The 22,039-nt window shown below is 35.3% G+C and overlaps 1 protein-coding gene across 7 annotated transcripts in view; it reads right to left on the minus strand.

Moving 5' to 3' along the window:
• RIN2 (Ras and Rab interactor 2) overlaps nucleotides 1-22,039 on the minus strand; it is a 230,083-nt gene that overhangs the window by 105,662 nt on the left and 102,382 nt on the right. For all 7 annotated transcript variants that reach the window (XM_074209358.1, XM_074209357.1, XM_074209355.1 and 4 more), the window contains one exon: nucleotides 5,900-5,992. In XM_074209358.1, coding sequence (XP_074065459.1) covers nucleotides 5,900-5,956 — 57 coding nt within the window. In that variant the 5' untranslated portion in view covers nucleotides 5,957-5,992. The remainder of the gene's footprint in view (nucleotides 1-5,899; nucleotides 5,993-22,039) is intronic.

Raw genomic sequence — 22,039 nt, forward strand, 5'->3', positions numbered from 1 at the left:
CAAAGAAACCAGAGTTGGTTTGTCATTCCTTCTCCAGATCATTTTACAAGTGGGAAAACTGAGGCCAAAGGGGTTATGTGATTTACCCAGTGTCACTTTAGCTATTAATGTCTAAGGCTGGATTTGAACTCATGAAGTTTTCCTGACTCTAGGTCTGGCATTCTATACACTGAATCATCTAGCTACCCCAGGATTTAACCGAAGCATAACTTTTTAACCAAATGGTGGTGCTCATGGTTATCAAAACATCTTATAACACTTAGAACCATCCCCAAATTGAGAAAACATTGCAGCTGTCTAACCAGATCCTCAAATGACCCTTATTTGTTTATAATACATTGAAGTTCAGAATATTTTCTGATAAATTAGGGGGATTGTAAAGCAAAAGAGGGTTGGGTCTAGGAAATAAAGGCATATTTTCTTTCTTATTGAATAAAGACAACTATTTGGACAACATGAAAGCCAATAAATTCTAATCAGAGTCCATTAAGACTGCCCTGCTTTCCAGAATGGACAAGGGAAGTGAAAGCTGAGAACATTAATAGGCTATCAAAAACAAACCAAACCAAAAAAAATCTAGTCTTTTGTGTTAGTGTAATTGAACAGCCCTCCTCTTTAGAAGTAGTATTCTAAGAGCACATAACCCTTTACAATTAAGGATTTGGTAATAGGAAGACAAGGGACAAGGTGACTTTGAAGATAAGGTGAGCTGTGTTCATGTCCAATCTCCAAACCATACCAACAATGTGACCACAGAATGTGGTCCAATGTGACTATCAGTTCTCCAGGAAATTCTCTTACACTGTTAAAATACAATGGATTGTCAATCTGAATCAGATTTAATCAGAAGTACAGACTGTACAGAAACAATCCACACTAGTACCATGCACATTTCTCATTATTAAAAAAAAATCAGATCAGAAACCCATTTTATAAATTTAAACTTATCTATTCAATGGACTTGATGCAGTTTCCTCACCCATAACAGGAGGTAGACAATATCCAAGGCCTCTTTTACATTCTTTTAAATTCTTTAATTTTTAAATTAAATTTTAAATTCCTTTGAAATTTAAAAAATTTCACCAGGCTCATACAATTAGGAATTTCTCCATCTGCAACCAAAATCCAACCAAAAGTTCGTGGGATACGCCCAACCACAAGAAGTGGGTTGAGCCATCTTTTAACTTCCTTATCCTGGATGCATCTGTCAGCTACTATTTTTACTAGGTCAAGAAATGACCTTTCATTTACCTGATTTTTAACAGTTGATTGTAGCTACAGCTACAACTTTCCTGTAATGAGCCTGGGTCTTAGAATATTATTTCAGAAATCCCCTGCTTTCTATCAACTAGATTTTGGGTTCTCTTATTGTAACAAATTCCAATCTTTCTATCAAAAGTTGTCCTAGAGTTCTAGGTTCTTCCCACCCATTTCTTTTCTAATTTATTTAGAAAGGTCCAAATCTTGAATTTTAACTAATGAATTCCAGCAGGCATAGACATTTATGCATAATGAGTAAAACTTTTCTATACAGTAAAGGAACATAGAGTACAAACTAGATCCTGATAAAAAATATCAAAACCATTTCATGCTATTCAGTAAGCTTAGCTCAAGACTAAAAGCATTTAATCATTCTGACACTGAGCTTATTTAAATGCATGATGTGTCCCTTGTAGGTACCAAATATCACTGCTCTTCCTTTATTCCCAAGACAGGCTTTCTAGTTAGTGAAAATGGTTTGGATGAGTTTTTGTACCTCTTCTCACAGCCTCCTTCCTGTTCTTACTCTCATTCATTCATTTATCATTCATTCACTCTGCTAAACAGAATCACACTAGCACAAAGGAAATGTGAAATGCTCACATCAAGAGACATCTCCATCCCAAATGTTCAAATGGACTATTTGTACCCAACCTATGATAAAGTCTTCTGAGTTCATCAACCAGTCAGACACACAGTACCTAGAAACCAACATCATGATGTCACTTTGGTCCTTTTCCAGTACAAAGGATGACTAAATACAACATTCATTCACTCATTTATTCAATGAATATTTATTACAAATGTTACTGGGTGGGACACTATGGGAGATATAAAGAAATATAGAAAATGACTCCTGCCTTGCAGGAACTTATATTCTTTTTAAAAAAAAATTATTCATTTAAGGCAATGGGGTTAAGTAACTTGCCCAAGGTCACACAACTAGAAGAACTTACATTCTTAAAAACAAATTATAAAATAAAAATATTATTAATAACTTTTGTTTCAATGCATCACTCACCTCCCTCAAAATGTACACTCCCCAAATCAAATGAATAAAACATGTCATTCTAACTGAGAGTACATTTAACCTTATCATTTAGTAGTTTCCATCAGGATCTAGCTTGTACTCTATGTTCTTATCACTGAGATGTCACTTTGGTATATAAAACATTGTATAAGACTGTGAAGTTCCATAAGGTTCAGGATAGTGTCTTATCTCAACTTTTTGTTGTTTTGGGTTTTTTTAGGTTTTTTTTTTTTTTGCAAGGAAAATGGGGTTAAGTGGCTTGCCCAAGGCCACACAGCTAGGTAATTATTAAGTGTCTGAGACTGGATTTGAACCCAGGTACTCCTGACTCCAGGGCCAGTGCTTTATCCAATACTCCACCTAGCTGCCCCCTTATCTCAACTTTTTATCTTTGCACATATTAGATACTTGTTAAACATTTGTTGAATGAAATATAAATGTATATATTAGTTTTATATCTCACATAAGGCTTCATATATTACAAACTATGTAACTAGTAAAGTCAATAAGCATTAGTAGAAGTTAAGGAAAGAGATATGATATAATTAGTATGATCAAAAATAGTTCCTGAAGAAGACGGAATTGAATTTCATTTCCCACCCACTTTCACTTCTTTGAACTTATCCACTATACCTCCAGGAAACTCCCAGAATCTCCATTTTAAAAAGGTACCCAGGCTAGTCATCTTCTCATTGCCTATCAGGCTACACTCTTATGGACTTATGGACTTTTACATCCCTAAACTGGGTACTTTCCCCCTCTCCAATAACTCTGCCCCACTTCCACCACTACTTTTCAGCTTCCTTTTTGTATGTAGTCTTCCCCAATAGTTTGTAAGCTCCTTAAAGGCAAATATTATCTTGCTTTTTTGGATTTATATGCCTGGTACACAGTGGAGTCCTTAGCCTGGCATTCAAATCCTTTCACAATATGGCCCCAGTTTCCCTCTCCAATTCTGTCTCTAACTACTCTTTGGTCTGGAGACTCTCCTTCACAGCTTTCATAGTTACTATTTCTACCACCCCTTTTTGGGGAGAGGAAATATTACTTCTTATAACTTGTTTGAAGAAACTGATGGTCAGTTTATATCTGTTTTAAAGTTTTTAAATGTATTATTCTATCTGAACAATAACTGCAGTCAGTTATCCAAGAGAATATATAGTGTCTCCATAATTTTGGCCCTTTGAGTATCTATATTTTTTCAACTACTTCAGGAAGGAGAGGAAGGGGAGAAGTTGGTTGATAAATTAATTCTTTTTTTATAATTTTTGCAAGGCAATGGGGTTAAGTGATTTGCCCAAAGTCAAACAGCTAGGTAGCTATTAAGTGTCTGAGTCTGAATTTGAACTCAGGTCCTCCTGACTCCAGGGTACCACCTAACTGCCCCATAAATCAATTCTTATAGCTTTTGATAGGAGTATTGGGAAAAATGGGGTCAAATGATCATCCTTGGATTTCAGAGATACAAAATATCCAGAAATTCCTATTAGCTAATGTTTTGCCTGATACTATATAAATCCAGAAATTCCTATTAGCTAATGTTTTGCCTGATACTATATAAATGACACAGATAATTAAAAAAACTTGTAGAATTCATCCTTGAATCAAAAACATAACTGAAAACATTTTAAACACTTTAGTTTATCAAAGTACATTTGCACAGGATGAGAAGTGGAAGAAGCACTGAAATATTGTGATGCTAAAATTTTCACTTTTGACAAAATAGTGGTATCCACTTGCAAGCCACAAATTGACATTGAAAACTAAAATTTCATATTATGTATTTTTATTTATTTTATTAAACAGTTTCCAATTATAATTTGACCTGATTCAACTTGGGAGTGATGCTAGTAGATAGGCAGGTCTATAGGTCAGTTTTATATATTAGTTTTAAAACATGATTTTTTATTGGCAACGAAAATTTTACCAACAACTACAATTTTTCACTTCTAGGTTTGATCCTGGTTCTATTCATAACACAGAACAGTGGTCTTAAGCCTTTTTTACACTCTTGAAAATTAAGCATCCCCTCAAGAGCTTTTATGTGACTTATAATCTATCAATTTTGCTATATTAGAAATTATTATTATTATGAAAATAGCTTTGACTTCACAGATCCCTTGAAAGGGATTTGGGGATCTCTAGAAGTCCTGTACTGAACTTTGAGAACCATTACCCAATGAGTTCACATTGGTATATCTAACTTCAAGAAAGCAATTAACTTCATCCTGGTAGATAGAGTATTATACACAGTGACAGTGTGTATCAGCAATAAAGAATATTTTATGATTTGTTTATTTTAAATAGAGATTTACTCTCTCTGCAGTTCAAACTAGTAACTGGCTAATAAAAATCCTTATGTTAAACTTCAGGGTTAACTTAGGGATTAATTTTTATTTACTGTAAGCTTTTAGTTGTGTTAATATCCTTGGCCAACAAGCAATTCAGAGACTTGGAAGATGGATCAAGAGAACTGGAAGCTACTCTCTCTGACACTATCCTTGATCAACTCTGTTATCTTGACTATGCTATGCCTCCATTTTACCTATTTCATAATAATGATATGAAGGTTAGATTCAAAATAAGCTAAATAAAAGAAAAATTGTAACACTGGGTTTCTTAATCACTTAATATCTTTGAGACTCAGTCTTTTCAACTACAAATTGGAGAAATAATTCAGTATCTATTAAACATGGCTGTTCTTAGATTGTAATAAGATAATACATGCAAAAAATTCTGCAAACTTTAAAGAGGTATATAAAGGCAAGTTATTATTATTACTACCTAAAGGAGGCATCAGAACATTATAACATGTAGAATAGACATAATAATGAAACATAGAATATTTTTTCTCAGCAAAGATGATAAAGCAAATCAAAGAACAATTATTATTAAAACACAAGCCAAGGCTTTCTGAATTACCTTCTAATGGGCTGACATTATTAGGTCATTGCCAAGACCTACTAATGACAGCTTGCTTCAAAAAAAAAAAAAGCTTCATTCTGAACTCCTGGTGAGAAATGACTAAATAAACATCTTAAGTTAAAAAAAAAAAAAAGGAGTCCACCTTGCATAATTCTTAAAAAAAATAAACTCAACAATTTCTCCCATTAAATATCCATTTTTGCTTTTAATCTCATTAACTTGGCAGTGAAATTTGACAGAGCCACAATACTCTACAGTGAAATAAGTTCACATTATTAGGGATGTAGGGACAGCTATATGTGAGTTGCCCATTTCCCAGGCACATATGAAAGTAAGCCAGATTTAAAGCAGACTCTCTTATAAAACTGTCAAACAAAGGGGAAGAAAGTCACCGGTTTACAAATAAAGTTTTGTAGAATGAGTGTCATATATACTACAGCGTCCCTTTCAGACTCAGCCATGTGTGTTATGTTTATATTGATATATTAAATTAAAAAAAATCCCAAACTACTGTAAAGCAGGATAATAACAAACAGCAGCTGTGTGAAGGAACTGAGCTCAGCAGAAAGCTCTGGGAATTCCTTTTGTGGCTGGGAGTCAGGCAGGGATTGCATGCAGACCTCCATTTGTAGAGGAGAGGGAACCAGCCTGCAATGAGTGAATTGAATCAAAGCTTCCCTTTACCTTAAAGAAGCTTCCTCTCTTGTCCTGACAACGGGCAGCCATTGTCAAAGAGGCCATTCTCCCAAGGCAGGTTCCTCTGTGCACTTCGGACTCCTAAGAGGAGAGACATTTTTAATGGTTAGTCCAGTCTGTAGGAAATTCCTTTCTAAGCCACAGGAACAGTCACAACAACAGCTCTGCCAAGATCTTTCTTCCGTCAACAACACAGTGCCATTTATTTCCCACCAAAGCCCTTCCATATCCTTTTCGTCTATTATTTCCTGTGACCATTCTGCTTCAAAAGGCACAGCTATTAAGTACTGCTCCCCATCTCTCTACTCCCCCTTTCCCAACTGACATAATATGTCTCAGAATATTTTTAATGTACTTATTTAAAAGGAGAAAATGCCAAAACATAATGATTTCTTTGTTTGCTTGACCTCCATTTAAAGTACAATGAGGACAAATGTTAGATGTCACCATTGACTACTCCCAAAGAGTATAGATTTAATAATGGGGCTAATTCAAAGGGGGGCAGGCTAAAGAATGAATAGCACTATATACATATATATATATATATATATATACATGTATGTATACATATATATATATATATATATATATATATATATATATATATATATATATTATATATAGTGGAGAGTCCTCCTTAATTTTAATTTGACAATCATTAACTCTATTTATGCCTGAACACCAGTAATGTCCTCAAGATGCAACTTGGAAAACAATTAGCTTTATTTTCTTTCTCAAAGTTTGAAAGATTTAATTGAAATGTGATACTATATTGAAACAATATATTGTTTTCATTTACCAGCAAGTATGTATAAGTTCATGCAAAGAACAAACCAAGAGGAAAACCAAAGTTTTCATGAAAGTGTGGGGAGGATCTTAGATTTGGAATTAGAAGGGATAGATGCTAGGGGTCATGAAGTCCAAATTCCTGATTTTACAAATAAGGAAAGTGATGCCTTAAGAGTTGCCCAAAGCACCTCAAGTATAACAGCAGGATTTTAACCCAAATCCTTCTTCAGGAGCTCTTTGTACCACACCACACAGTTGAAAGTAAATTTACAGGTAAGATAATCACACATCTATGCATAATGTGACTTAAGCAATTCCAGGATTTTTCAGGAATTTAGTTTTCTAAAAACTCTTAATTTTCCTTTCAAACAAACACACACATGGATATACATGGTAAAATACATGTTCTCCTTCACCCATGCCTATTTCCTTTCATGAGCCTGGAATAATTTTCCCCCCAATTTACTTTTTCTAATAAAACACATCAGTGAATCATGATAACAATAAAAGTGATACAGCTCAGCAGAAAGCTCTGAGAATTCCTTTTGTGGCTGGGAGTCAGGCAGGGATTGCATGCAGACGTCCATTTGTAGAGGAGAGGGAACCAGCCTTACTTTTATTAATGACAAAACTATCACTGCCCCAATTACATATTCCAATTGAGTCAATATATGCAGTCTGAGTGAGTGAGTCTGTCTGAATCCTGATGAATACAGTGGAAAGACCTTAAATAAAATACAAACCCCTTCAAGTTAAAAGTGTCCCAGCTGTACTGGGAAAAGGGGCTTTCAAAGGCAGTACCAGCTGCATTACCAGTTGACTAAAAAGGTTTGGAACAGCTTTGTTTCCATTATTGGCAGTGTTAAGGAGAGCCAAGCAGGGCAAATGAGAAGCTGAAGGCAGAGTTAAGATTTCCAAAGCATATAAAAGGAGAAATAAAATTAATAGAAGACTGTCTGGAGATGAGATATTAGCCAGTTTGGGTGAGCTGTTGAGGGTGTCTGCCCTTTGCTATTGGCATGTCCATTTTAATTTGTAGTTATGAGTTGACAGGTGAATTTCCATTATGGAAAAATTAGAATCCACCCACCCATCCTTCCTGAACTTTCACCCATTTTTAGTAATTTAACCAAGTCTCTTTAAAGGTTCTGAAATGCCGTTCTGTATTTCTTTCTTCTCGATGATCCAGCTGGGACAAAAGCCAAAGTTCCAAAAACCTCCTGAGAAAATTCATTTGGATTTCTAGTCCAATATTGTTGACTCCAGAGATTCAGGTTATTCAACTCAACATCTGAAATGGGACCAAATTCTGAACCCTTTGAAGTTCATCATTTAATCAGGTAAGTCCAAATGTTGGAGAGATGCCAAAGAGAAAATGTAGCCCTAATGTTCAAGATTAAGAGCAGGATAGAATTCATCCAGTAACCTTTGGTAGCTTAGAAATATCCATTGACATAGACATAGAAGCACAACAGTAAAGAGCATACACTCATTCCAACCAAGCTGACGGCCTCTAATTTTTTTTTTTACATAAATATTGGAGTCCTACTTAATTTAGGCCTACAGAGGGCCAAGTAAACACTGAGTAAGACTAGGTTATTAGGAAATCATTTCTCTTCTAGATTTAAGTCTCTCAACTCTGTTCAAAAAAACATTTTTCAATTTCTAATTCCTTTTGATGAGGCAGGACAGGAGGGGGGCTTTATCTATTGACCTAGGGCTATGTTTGTATTACATTAGTAAATATTTTACCTGACTTTAATTAAAGACCTAAAAGATAAACAACATGACTTAAACCATGGCTCAGTTAAACATGTTGAACTTCTTAGAAGTTTCTCTCTCACATCCTGTATTGTTCAATTCAATTTAAAAACCATTTATTATTATTTGTTAATAATTATATTTATTTAGTGGTATCTATGTGTCAGTGAAACTGACATGAAAATAAAACTGATTCAGTACTTGCTCACAAGAAAATTATATTTTATTAGGGAATACAAGCAAATAAACAAAAATAAATATAAGATAAGCACATGATGATGATGTAAAGAACTACAAAACTAGGGTGAGCAGGAAAGGTTGCCTGGAGAGTCGGTACCTGAATTTATCCTTGAAAGAAGAAAGGAGCTGAAGTGTAGGTGTTCTTCAGGTACAGTACAGCTTGCCTGGGTCCAGGAGGAGATTAAAGATAGGGGCAGATAAGATAGACTAAATAAGCACAAGGATAGGGACAAGAACTTTACAGAGGTGAATTTTCAGATAAGGAAACCCCTTCTACCAATCAAGTTGGAGCCTTCTCTGCAATTTACAATCTCAAAGAATGCTAAGAATACTATTTAGACAGTGACTCAACCAAGTTCACACATCCAGAATATAGGGGCAGGACTTGAAGCCTGATCTTCCTCTCTAAAGACCAGCTCTTTAGTCATAGATGCATAAGAATGGAAGCTATGTATCAAATACATATAGAAAGATAAGCTGAAGTCAGAGGAGGAAATTATCTGTATATGAGTTTTGTTCCCTTTATAAACTTTAAGATCCATAAGATTCAGGGTCATGCTTCTCATCCCAAGTACCTAGTACATTAAATACTTAGATATGTAGGTAATAAATGTTTGATGAATTGAATAGAAAAAACCTGACCCCAGGTATAAAGAAGTAGGAAACTTTTAAAAAGGTCTCTGATTTTAAAGCAACAAAGTGAATCCCCGGTGAACAAGAATTAATCTTGGTAGACTTAAATGGAAATCATCAGGTCACTGAAAACAAATTCCTTTTCCCTCCTTTTTAGGAAAAATTAAATTTAATTTTGGTACTTAAGTTTTTAAGATCCAAGGATTGGAGTCAGGGGGGGTTAATTTAAGGACTGGACAGTTAATAGTAAATTCTTCCAGAAATTTCAAGCTATTATGTTTTGGATCAATCATTAATAGGGAATTAATTTTAAAAAATCTCAGATTTATTTCCCTTCCACCAATGGCCCCAAATACATTTCCCCATAATTTTCATTTGAGAACCATCCAAAAATGTGCTAAAATAAAAAAAAAGTGTACCACACTTTGGAGTTCCTGTGTAGTAAATTCTATTCTCTGCTAACAGTATTTTACCTTCATTTCCTCCTCCTCAGTCCTCTTTTAAGAACAGCCCCTGTGTATTGAATACGAAACATGAGACATTCAAGAGATTTTTCTAGATGTTAGACACTATAAAAAGTTTCACTAAGAGCTAAAAGCCATCAAAAAACTAATGTGCCACTTTCAATAAGACTACCGAAGTAATATAAACTGAGTTTGCTGATATGCTCTGATTCAAAGGACCAAGAAAGGAAGAATGTATTCACCACCCATGACATTCATTCAATAATCCCATAGTATTTTCTCTTTTGGTGAACCAGGCTACCTCTATGGCTGAATTGATGTAAACCACATCTAGGAAGCAAAGCACTGACTGGTTGGTACCTTAAGCTATGTAATAAACACACCATAACCAAACTCACCACTCAGGCCCCACTCCACTGAGGGTCCCTTGGCTTATTTTTTCCTGAGTAAGGCTAAATCAGGAGGTAAGCTGAAGTTAAGTGTTATGACTCTGAGTATCCAGCAAGTCATGGACAGGGAAGGATTAGAACTGTGAGTTCCTGAATTTCTACTTCACACAAATCAACAAACTGTGAAATGGTCTAAGGTTAAAAATCCTGGAACATCTCCACTTTTCTCTCTTCTTGGCTGATTACCCACAGAACACTGAAATTGTAAGGGAGCAATAGTGCTATGGAAGGTCTGAGTCAAATTAAGGTGCTTCCCTCTCCTTTCTTTTTCAATTTTTCAAACTTCATCCTTTCCCTCCAATTTGCTACAACTTAAAAGTACAAAATCAAACACAGGAAATGGGTCAAATTATTTTAAAAGCATTAGCATACAATCCCTTTCAGTTTGGATACAATCTGGTACATCAGATAGTGTGCTGGATCTGGAGTCAGGAAGATCTGAATTTAAATTTGGCCTAAGAAATTTACCAGCTGTGAGACCCTAGACAACTCACTTTCTCAGAAGGCAGACAATAAAAGTACCTATTTCCCAGGATTGAGATTGTAAGTAACTTGAGGAGAGGGACTGTCTTTTGGCCCTTTTTTTTTTGTGTCTGGCACATAAAGGTGCTTAACAAATATTTATTAACTGATTAAATTAATATTTGTAAAGTGTTTCAAAAAATTTAAAAGCTATGTAAATGCTAGCTATTACAGATTTAGCTGTTAAAAAGCTCCATCCACAGAATCTTCTAATAATTTTCAACAGCTCTTCACTTTTTGCTTTAAAACTTTCTATTTTCATTTCTACCAGCTTTGAGCACACACTCATATAAGACATAACAGACACATCATCTGTTTTCCTGGATCATACTGCCAAGGCTTATTTCCAATTTCATGTTTTAATAAGGTAAATTGATACTGAAGGTCCTTATATAGTACCTTTCTGAGACAAAAAGTAATGTGCAAATAAAATTACAAATATTGTATATCCAAGGTCAACAGAGCAGAAGAGAGTAATTTACCCAGGCTGTTATGTCAGAACCAAATCTGGGAATGAATATTATCTTTTTATAAATGGCCTTTGCAGGAAAGTTTGCACAGACTTTCCCTCTTTTACTCTCCAAATGCTTAAGGTTTGAAAGTTTAGGATTTTATTAAGTGAGGTGAATTAAGTTAGAAAATGTTTAAGTGCCTGTTCTTTGTACAGCTACTATTAAATGTCTATGAATGTTTCTATGATTATCTTCCTATAACCATGGATTTTGCAAATTGGACAGAAAAATTCATTCCAGACTCAAGCTTAACATTCCAGTTATGATTCAAGTTATGTGAATGTGTAAAAAATCCTGTCTCTCTGAAAATGATTTTCACTGGCTCAATATCTAAGCTTTTTCTTTTTTTTTTCTTTTGTTTTGAAAACAAAATTTGAAACTAAATTCAAAACTTGAATAGAAACTTAGAGAAAAAACATTATCTGACAGATAATTAAAAAGCAAGATTAAAAGACTTCTTTCCCAGCTGCATTATTATCTCACTGGTTTTGTGAATATTTCTCCTCCACACTTAATACCTCAGTTATCTGAACAATAAAATGGATACAGTAATACTACAGTGCTTACTAACGGAGAACAACACAGTATTCATTAAAACATTTTATGTTTCAATTCTTTCTTTGAAGCATATAGGAACTATGTGCATACATAAATATGATGAAATATGGCAATGGTCAACAGAATGACTCTCAGAGGAACTCAGAGACTCTTGTGTTAATTAATGCCAATGTTCCAATCAGCTTATAGGTGTGCTCACTCAGTGATGCTGCAGAGCAGTACTGTGACTTTGATATTGGCTTGGTTGTAATGTATTATAATGAAGGAATTGCAAAATGACAACAGGGGTCAGGAAGTTATTTGGCATATGGCTCTCTAGCTGTCAAATTTGAGAGCAAGTGAAATTTTTCTACTTCTCTCTTTATCCTTATACCTGCACACCTCACAGCCCTGGTATTTCTAATGCAATCCTTGATAATGGGGGAGAGATATGACATGAAACATGGCTCTAAGGATATACAAAATTTAAATTAGATACAGTTGCTGTTCTGATAGGGATTATTTTCATTTTTTGACCTTGTATCCTCAGCACAGTAGGCACTTAATAAAAACTGGTAGAACTGCATTAAAGAGAAGCAATTACAGATAACTATAATAAACATATGCTACAATATATTACAAGGATATGTAGAAAAGTACCATTTCTGAAAGGAAAAATCATTGTCAACAGGAGGCACCAGGAAAAAACTTCATGCATGAGAGTGTGAGGGTAGGAAGTTTTATCAAGAATGGGGGGGGGGGGGAGGAAGGACATTCCAGGTGTAGTAAGCAAAATTACAAAGGCAGGAGAGTCTTGGACATGTCTAGGCAATCAAAAAAATGTCCATTTGGATTGAATTGTAGAGACTACAGAAGCAGGGTGCAGCCCACGTGTTGCAGTACCTTGAATGTCAGGAAAAGAAGTCTGAACTTTACTGAATAAGCAACAGGTGGTCACTAAAGATTTGAGCAGGTTAGCATGATTACATATAAATTTAAGAAAGAATACTCTGGCAACAGTATGGACTGAATGGAAGAGAAAAGAGATATGAAGTTTTTTTTAAAAAAATTAAATTTCTGATACATGTAATACTGTAGACACTAGATCAGGTGTTCATCAGAGACAACACTAGAGTGGTGGCAGTAGGGGAAGAGAGGAAGGGAACAGATTGACAAGATTGACAAGAGCTTCCATCACCTTTACATAGGAAAGACAAGAAAGATGATGCTAAAATCACATCAGTCCTTTAGAGATATGAAGTTGGAAGTCAAAGGGGAGCATATTTTTGGTGAAGGGGACCAGTTTTGGACCTGCTAAATTTGAGAACTAGTGAAACAATCACAGGGAGATATCCTGTAGGAGTTTGGAGATATGGGTTTAGTGATATAGATTTAGGATTGATTCATAGAGATGAGAGCTGTCATCATGGAAATGAGTGAAACTGTCCTAGAAGAGACTATAGTGGTTGAGTAGTAAAGGTTCTGGATCCTGAGTCAAAGCATCTGAGTTTAAATGCTGGTTCTGTTACTTATTGCTGATGAAATCATGGGCAAATTATTTTATCTTTTTGGGAGCCTAGTTCTTCCATTGTAAAATTAGAGGTTGGGCTAGATGAGCAACATGTAAATATACAAGTCATTTAGGTAGGAGATAATAGAATATCTGTAAATAGCTTTATAGCTAGAAATGGCAAGAAATACTCCTCCCATCTCTCTCTCTCTCTCTCTCTCTCTCTCTCTCTCTCTCTCTCTCTCTCTCTCTCTCTGTGTGTGTGTGTGTGTGTGTGTGTGTGTGTGTGTGTGTGTGTGTGTGTGTGTATAGAAGCTAGGTGACTTTAGTATTCTAGACTTTGAGTCAAGAAGACAAATTAAAATCCAGTAATGGTTACTTACTAGCTATGTGGCCTTGAGCAAATAACTTAAACTCTACCTGCCTCAGTTTCCTTGTCCATAAAAAGTTTGTTGTGAGAATAAACTGTGATAATATTTTAAAACACTTTGTAAGCCTTAAGACACTATACATACTTCCCATTTATACTTTAATATTATCAAATTGAATTGTAGACTTGCAAAGGACAAGAGATAATGCCTAAGGTCATCTCATTTTACAGATGAGGAAATAAAGAATATTAGAGAAATCAAGTAGATTATCTAAGTAGCCCATTGCACAGTAATGATTCCAGCCTTTTATTTCTAGTTCAATTCCCTTTCTACTATCCTACTTTTTTTTTTTTTCTAGGCAGAATGAAATAATCCACAACAGGTGGAATTTAAGAAATACCACATTTTCCTTGTGCATTAGTATCTTTATTTCATAAATCAGAAGATTCAGACACCTAGAGCCACCATAACACATAAAGATGTTATTAACATAAGAATTAATAAAGTGATAAAACTGCTGTCTGTGGAAGTCAGTTAGTCAACAAACATTTTAGAGCTTACTCCTACAAGTACTGTGCTAAGCACTTAGAGAGAAAGGTAAACAGTTCTACCCCAATGGAGCTTAACATGGATTAAGTCTTTATAACAAACACTGGCCTTGTGAAACCTGAACAAATTACTGACCCTCTTAGTACTCCATATAGCCCACTAAGGCTATAAATCATAGGAAAGATGCCAATCAATACTGGTGGAACCCTTTTGAGAGATATACAAGTGAAGAACATTTAAGGCACTAAAGCAATAGTTTAATAATAATACAACAATAGTAATAACAACAAAAAATTTTAAAGTTGAACAAAAGGCTTTATGGATATCTCATTGTCTCTTCACAACAACCTTAGGAGGTTAGATGCTATTATTTTCCTTGTTTTACAGCTGAGAAAATTGAGTTTGAAAAAGGTCTGACTTGCTTAAGGACATATAGCTTTTATATGTCTGTTATTAAAGATAAACTTTAGAGTTAGTTTTCTCTCCCTAGCACTACCTAGAGAGCAGACTATGATAGTTGCACCAAAAAATTATTATTTTCATAATTCAACCATCAGAGAAGTAGGAGAAATCAGAAAGAGATTTAATGTTCAATAATATAAAAAATATCAAATATTTTGACATTAATTACCAAAACACATACAAGATCTAAATAATGAAAACAATAAAAGAAGAACTAAGTAGTTGGAAAGATACAGAATACAAAGGACGTGGTTAAGTCAAAAATAGTAAAAATGCAAACTCACTGAAATAATTTAGGAACTTAACCATAATTGCAATCAAAACATTGGGGTATTCCATCAAATCAAACTGTTATAAAAACCCATTAGGAAGGAAAAAAACCAGAAGATATTAAGGAGAATTATGAATAATAGAGAAAGGAGGAATTACATTCCTCAACTTCAAATTGTACTGTAAGGCAAAAGTTATCAAAATTATCTTATACTGGATTTTTAAAATATAAAAACAGATCACACATAATAGAAAAGATATATAATCCAAAATTTGAACTAAAGGAAAAACATTAACTGGTGTTAGAAATACTTACGATTACAAAGCATCCTTTAGGTTACAAATGATTAGGATGATCATGTTTAAGTAATGAGGCCTGTAATGTTCTCAGGTTTTATGCAATCAGTGTAATATCACCCCAAATAGAAGTCTACAAGACCTCACTACTGTCAGGGAATCCCTTTTCTGTTTTTGCTCTGTGAAATCCTCCATGGCTTAGCTGAACATGAATTTCCTTATTTTGAGCCGCATTTGACTATTAAATTTTCATCTGTGTTTCATTAGCAAAGAAACTTGTATTTATTCCACAAGCTCTTTCTTATCTAACAGTAGGCATAGGAGATAGAAAGATAAAAGCTAAAACAGTTCCTGATTTCCAAGAGCTTAGATTCTATTAAAGTGAAACAATGTGGACACAAAAATTAATACAAAATGGATATAATGTGGATATAAAGCATTTTGGAGACAAAGAATAACAATACCAAAGGAGCTCAGCATTTGAGTTGAAGCCTTGAAGGAGCCAGGATAGGAGATAGAATGTCTTATGTGAAGAATACCAAGATCCTCTGCATTATTCTGTCGAATAGAGAGTAAAGTGCAATACACCTTGGGAAAGTAGGCCAGAGACATGTCAAACATGAAAAACATTCAAAGCCAAACTGAGGTGTGTTATCATGGGGACAAAAGGAAATTACTCGTGTTTCTTGCTTAAGGGAGTAATATGTCAGATGTGTACTATGGGAAGATCATTTTGATGGCTGCTAAGGAAGGATGGATAGGAGGAAGCAGATCATTGCAGCAGTCCAGGTGAGGGATGACAAGGTCTTGAACCAGGTGGGTGGTCTTAACACATATGAGTGATTTCTCATTGGAACAGGAGCCTTTAAGATTGTTATTGTTGCTCTCTATTGAGTCAAACAAAAAAAAATTAGCAGGACCTTGTATTCTTTGTACCTTTCAGGGATGTGTGAACTAAAATAAAGAATTGTTTGTAAAAGATTTCTATTTCCTGTTAAAATGTTCATATTTTTCATGTTGATTATACCCATATAAATCTTAAATATTTAATTCACTCAAAATATAAAGTCAACAAGCACTGGGATACAAATAAAATCAAGAGATGCTTTCAAGGAGTACCCAGGTGATGATATTAAAATATATAAATACAGGTTAAATTCCAGGTTATCTCAGAGGAAAGGTACAAAGACTGAGAAGGCCTGAAAAAGGGTTCTTTCAGGAGGTGGTGTTTTAGTTGACACTTGAAGTAAGTCAAAGAAGCTAAAAGGTATTCATTTCAGCCATGGGGAGAGCCAGTGACCACTCTGGACAACCAATGACTAGAGTTGAGAGATGGCATGTCTAATGGGAGGAACAGGATGATGAAGATGACTGGAAATATAAGAAGGAACCAGATCATGAAGAATTTTAAAAACCAAAACAGAGGAGGATTTTATATTTGATGCTAGAGGGAATAGGGGGCCACTAGAAGTTAGTGAATGAAGGTGGAAGACTGGGGACATGCGTGAGACTTGAGTTTTAGGAAACTGAAGTTCAAAGCTAAGTGAAGGATGGACTGGGGATAAAGACTTGCTTCAGAGAGATGGATTAGAGGGCTAGCCTGTCAGATGATAAGGAGTTCATCAGGCCCATTTTGCAGGATCAGAGAAGGAACCACAAAGGTGATATTCAAAAGTTAGAAACATTTATTAAGTGCCTCCTATGGGAAGAAACAATATGTACATAGAAAAAGTAAATGCAATGTAATTGGGAAAAAGGCACTAAAATCTGGAGGGAATCAGGATAGACCTCTTATAGGAGGTGGCACTTTGCAGGAGCTTTGAAGGAAGCCAAGTAGGCTAAGAAATAGACATACTCAGACACTGCCTTCTAGAAGAGGTCTTTCCTAATCCCTCATTTGCTTATGCTTTCTCCATCTCTCCCTAATTCATACTCCTGCATACATTTTTGCATTTTCTTTACCTGTGCCCATGTCTTTATTCCCCAATAGAACATAAAGTCCTTAAGGGGAAATACTCTCTCGTCTTTGTGTCTGTACCGCTACTATGTAACATGATGCCTTGGACCTACCAATTACTCAAGAGATGCTTGAGGAAACTTGGTCCTGTAGTAGAAATGAGAAAATTTACCCCCTACTTCCTTTGAAGACACCAGTCAGTCTGACAGTCAACAAGTTGAAAAGAGTTACTAAGTGCTGGGCAGAGGACTGAATACTAGAATACAAAGAAACACAAAAAATAGGCAGCTCTGGGTGTGGTACATTGTAGATTATTTCAGACTTGGGTAATACACTGTATGGTTTGCTGAACTGCTTTCTGCCCCACTTTCTTTTTTTTTTTAGTTTTTGATTCCAAAAATGTCTTGAAGGGAGAGAGATATATATGAAGGAGATATAAAAACAAAAAGATATAAATAAAAATATATAATTTAAAAATCGCCTGTTGAATGATATAGTTCTAATATCGCCTAGGAAAGATAATTAAATCAAATTAGGAAGTCTCAAAGGAAGCTCTTTTTGTGGCATAAAACAGCATCTTGGTACAATCCTATTTGATTTTTTAGAACTGCACTAGAATGAGATAGGAACAAAAGACAGCTCTCCTTCTGTGTTAGTCTAATTCTCCAAAAATCATAACTGTGCTTTTGTAAGCAAGTTATTTACATTGAAATAGAGGATTTTTTAAATTTATTTTTTTCTCAAAGTTACAGTCAAGATCTATGAAATTTTTCTAAAATGGATTATATTTGAATATCATAAAACAATATACATAATAAAACTGACCCATATTCTACATCTGAGAAACATTTTATGCATCATGGATGATGATGTTTGTCCTTCAATCTAAAAGATCTTGACATTAAATGATGCCATGATAAGCACATGGATTTAATTTGAGTGAGGGAGGCAGTAAGTCACCAGTCTCACTTTCTCTTCCAGAACTACCTGAGTCCAGTGGCCAGCTATAAATCAGGACAACTGGCTATGACCCAGGATGCAAGTTAATCCAAGGTCACAAAGCTAGTAAGTGGCAAGTATCTGAGGCAGGATTTGAACTCCCATCCTCCTGACTCCAAGGCGAGTGCTCTTTGAGCCACTTAGTTGTCCTTCATGCATCATTATGATACACTAGAAAGACAAGTTCAAGGAATCTTTTCTTCCTTGGAAGCAGCAAGATAGAATGAGGAAAAGCATTGTTTATGAACTCAGGAGAACTGGGTTCAAATCCTATCTGTGCTATTTATTATAGATATGATACTGAACAATATGAAATTTCTGATAGGGAGCAACATTCTAAGTAATTGAGCAGAGAGCCAGTCTCAAACTCAAGAAGACCTAATGTCAATTCAATTCAATAAATATTATTGTGCCTATTTTGTGCCAGACACTATACTCAGCACTAGTTTCTGAAATATACTGACTATAATTCCTTGGTCTGGTCACTTAATTGCTCAATATTCTAGGCTACAAATTGCACAGAAGGCATAGTCTACATTAGCAGAAGGAGTTTGTGGATCTAGATCTTCCAAGTATTCATTTATACTCATAATTCTTATCTCTATTCCTATCCCCTATTAAACCGAGCAAGTCACTTTAACTTTTCTGGGCCTCAGCTTCCTTATCTATAAAATTAAAGTTGGACTAAATGAACTCCAACGTCCCTTCCAATTCTAAATCTTATAATCCAAGAATCCTTTGCCCAGTCCCATTTTTTATCCATAGTGTCCTGTACAACTCTGCTGCTAAATTTTTGCTATATTCAAAATGCAGTTTTAATGCCAGAAATCTCAGATCACTAGTTTACATCACAATAAACAAAAAGAATGCCCATTAAAACTGAACTAGTCAAACAAATCAACTTCTCCCATGGGGGTAGGCTTAAAAATTTGGACCAAGGCAAAAACGGGGGGTGTTGAGAGGTGGAAGAGTAATAAATTCCAAAGAGTTGTATTTCTTGTGAAAAATGTAATGCATCTAGTTCTCCAAGATTTTTGGTGTGGGAAACTCTCCGCAGAGGCACACTTACTGGTGGATTCTCAAATAAAATAAAAATAACAGAACAATGTCTGTAAATGTTATATAAACATAAAATAAACAACAAAACCAAGGAAACTGTCATAAGTAAAGGAAAACATATATTATGGTTATGAGAATCCAGGAGTAACTACTTGGAAATATTTTAACAGTCCAAGTAATTTCATATTAAAAAGTCTAATTACAGTTGGATCAAAGTACCAAGGAGGTCAAGATGTAGCTGGAAATCATATTTCTAATACTAGATAGATAAAACATGTAAAAACACATAAAAATCAGGCATACTGCTAAATAGTAGAAAAAATACAATCAAGATCATTCCTACTCTCAAAGAGCATACATTCTAATGGGGGAAAAACACATAAAGGAGCTGGAAGGGGACACTGTAGAGGAGTGGGTAGTGCTTTTATTATGTTAGAGAAGTGAAGACTGAGATAGGATTTATGCTATACCAGGATATGAGGGACCCACATTGATGAAATCATAGATTAATTTAAATAATAAAGTAGAAAAGAGGCATAATACTTTCTATTTCACTTGTCTTAGTCACTCCAGTCCCTCATCAACCAGCTTTCAATGAAAATCTTAATCCATTATTTGGGCAGCTAAGTGGCACAGAAGAGTGCTAGAAGGAGTCAGGAAGACTCATTTTTTTAAATTCAATTCCTGCTTCAGATACTTAACAGCTATATCACTACCTTGCCTCAGTTTCCTCATTTGTAAAATGAACAGAAGAAGGAAATCACTCCAGTATCTATGCCAAGAAAACCTTAAATGGAAGGTCATAAAGAGTCAGACATGACTGAAAAATAACACGAGCAGCCCTCCAGCCTCCAGCCACCTTCTAGATTGGGAGCTAATTTTTTTATCTTTCAAAAAGCTTTTCCTATCAATTAATCAAGAAAGCAAGTTATTAAGTGTTTACCATGAGTTAAATAGTAATCAAAACACTGAAGATACAAAGACAAATTCTGATCAGGAAGATAACATGCACACACATTAGAACAAAGAGAACATACACAAAATGAATATGTTTAGGGCAGGGATACCCTAGCAGCTGAGGGGGTTCAGGAAAAGACCCATGAATTAGGTAGAGCTTGAGTTGAGTGTTTAGAAGAAACTAGAAATTTCAAAAAAAAGAGAAAGGAGTATTTTTAAGATAAGGGGGAAAGCAAGTATAAAATCACAGAGACAGAATATGGAAAACTCAGAGATTAGGCAAGGGAGTAAAGTGTTAGAATATGGATACCTGTTTTGAGAGACATGTTTTTGATTTTGTTTGGGATCAACTTCAAGGAGGAGGAAAAAAAGAGTTTGGAAGTATAAACATGTAGAGGAAGCTGGTACCTTACTTAACCTACCTCTGAGCTTTATTTTATTCTCTAGATACTCTGAAAAATTACTACTTGGCTGGTTCAACTATGACCTCCATATTTGTCTTGAACTTCTCCCAGAGAATGACATCCCCCCAGAGTATGAGGTCAGTTAAAGAGGCTGAGTAGATCATCTGTCTTTGTTCTTGCATGAGCCAGGGATCCAACGTACCAACCTGTGGCCTTCTCATCCCAAAGTCTTTCCAAGTTGCTCTTTCTAAGTTAGTACCAGATCCAGGTCTCAGACATTCTGAACTCAAATTGCCAGCTTCTGCCTCCCTGCTTGCTTCTGTTTGTTGTGTAGAAGGCCTCCTGACCTACTCAGGACTCATCACCATCACTTGCCACAATAGTCTAATCACATCTTTCTCTTAATGACTTCTCTCAAGTCCTTGATAATCTATCCAAACACATTCCTCAATGGTTAGCAAATTCTCATTCCATTATATGTTTTCTATCTCAGGGATTCTAAACCCCTGATTGTCATTATATAAATCCCATTCCCTACTCCACTCCCATGCCTCATTTCATTACTTCTAAATGCCCCTCAGTTCAATTACCACCCTCCCAGATGTCCCTCTTGAGACCTGCCCACCTTTACCACTCTGCTCTCTGAAAGACCCTATATTTAACAAACTTGCTTGCACCTGTAAACATTTTTTCTAATCACTCTTCAACTTTAAGCATTTATTGAGACCTGGTTCCCCTCTAATTAAACTTTATCATTCACTGCCCATCCTTTCACACATTCCACAACATTCATAGGAAAGTGAAGGAGTTAGGTTTGCTATCCATAAGCCCCTCAAACAGTATCCTTCCTACCACAATGATTTCAGGTATGAACTCACATGTTTTCTTCTCACCCCAAGGAGACTTTAACATTTATATTGATACTTTCTCAAACATTCTAAATTCCCAATTTTTCAACTTACTCATTTCCTATGAATTATTCCTCCATTACAATTCAGTTACAGAGATCATACAAACTGAGATCCTATCAAAGTCATATCCTTGATCTTGCTATCATCTACAAGTAGTCCACATCTATATTTATGATTCAGAAATTCTCTATCTGATCAAAATCTCTTCCTCTGGCTTATGACCCCTTATTGGCCTATGATCTTCCATCTCGCCATCTCTGAGTTCTTTGTAGACAATCATCCCCAGTACTAGCTCTACATTCCCCTTTTCTCTATTTTGACCCCTTAGCCACTTTTCAATCTCTGGTCATCTGAATCCCTCTAATCCTTTACTAGTCATGTTGCTTTACTGAGCACCTATCTTGAATGGCTTTAACCATTCACTTTTTTTTGTTGTTGTTGTTTGGCTATTTAGTGTCTGACACTTGGTGACCCC

This window comes from Macrotis lagotis, chromosome 1, assembly GCF_037893015.1.
Source record: "Macrotis lagotis isolate mMagLag1 chromosome 1, bilby.v1.9.chrom.fasta, whole genome shotgun sequence".
NCBI classification, from domain to species: Eukaryota; Metazoa; Chordata; class Mammalia; order Peramelemorphia; family Peramelidae; genus Macrotis; species Macrotis lagotis.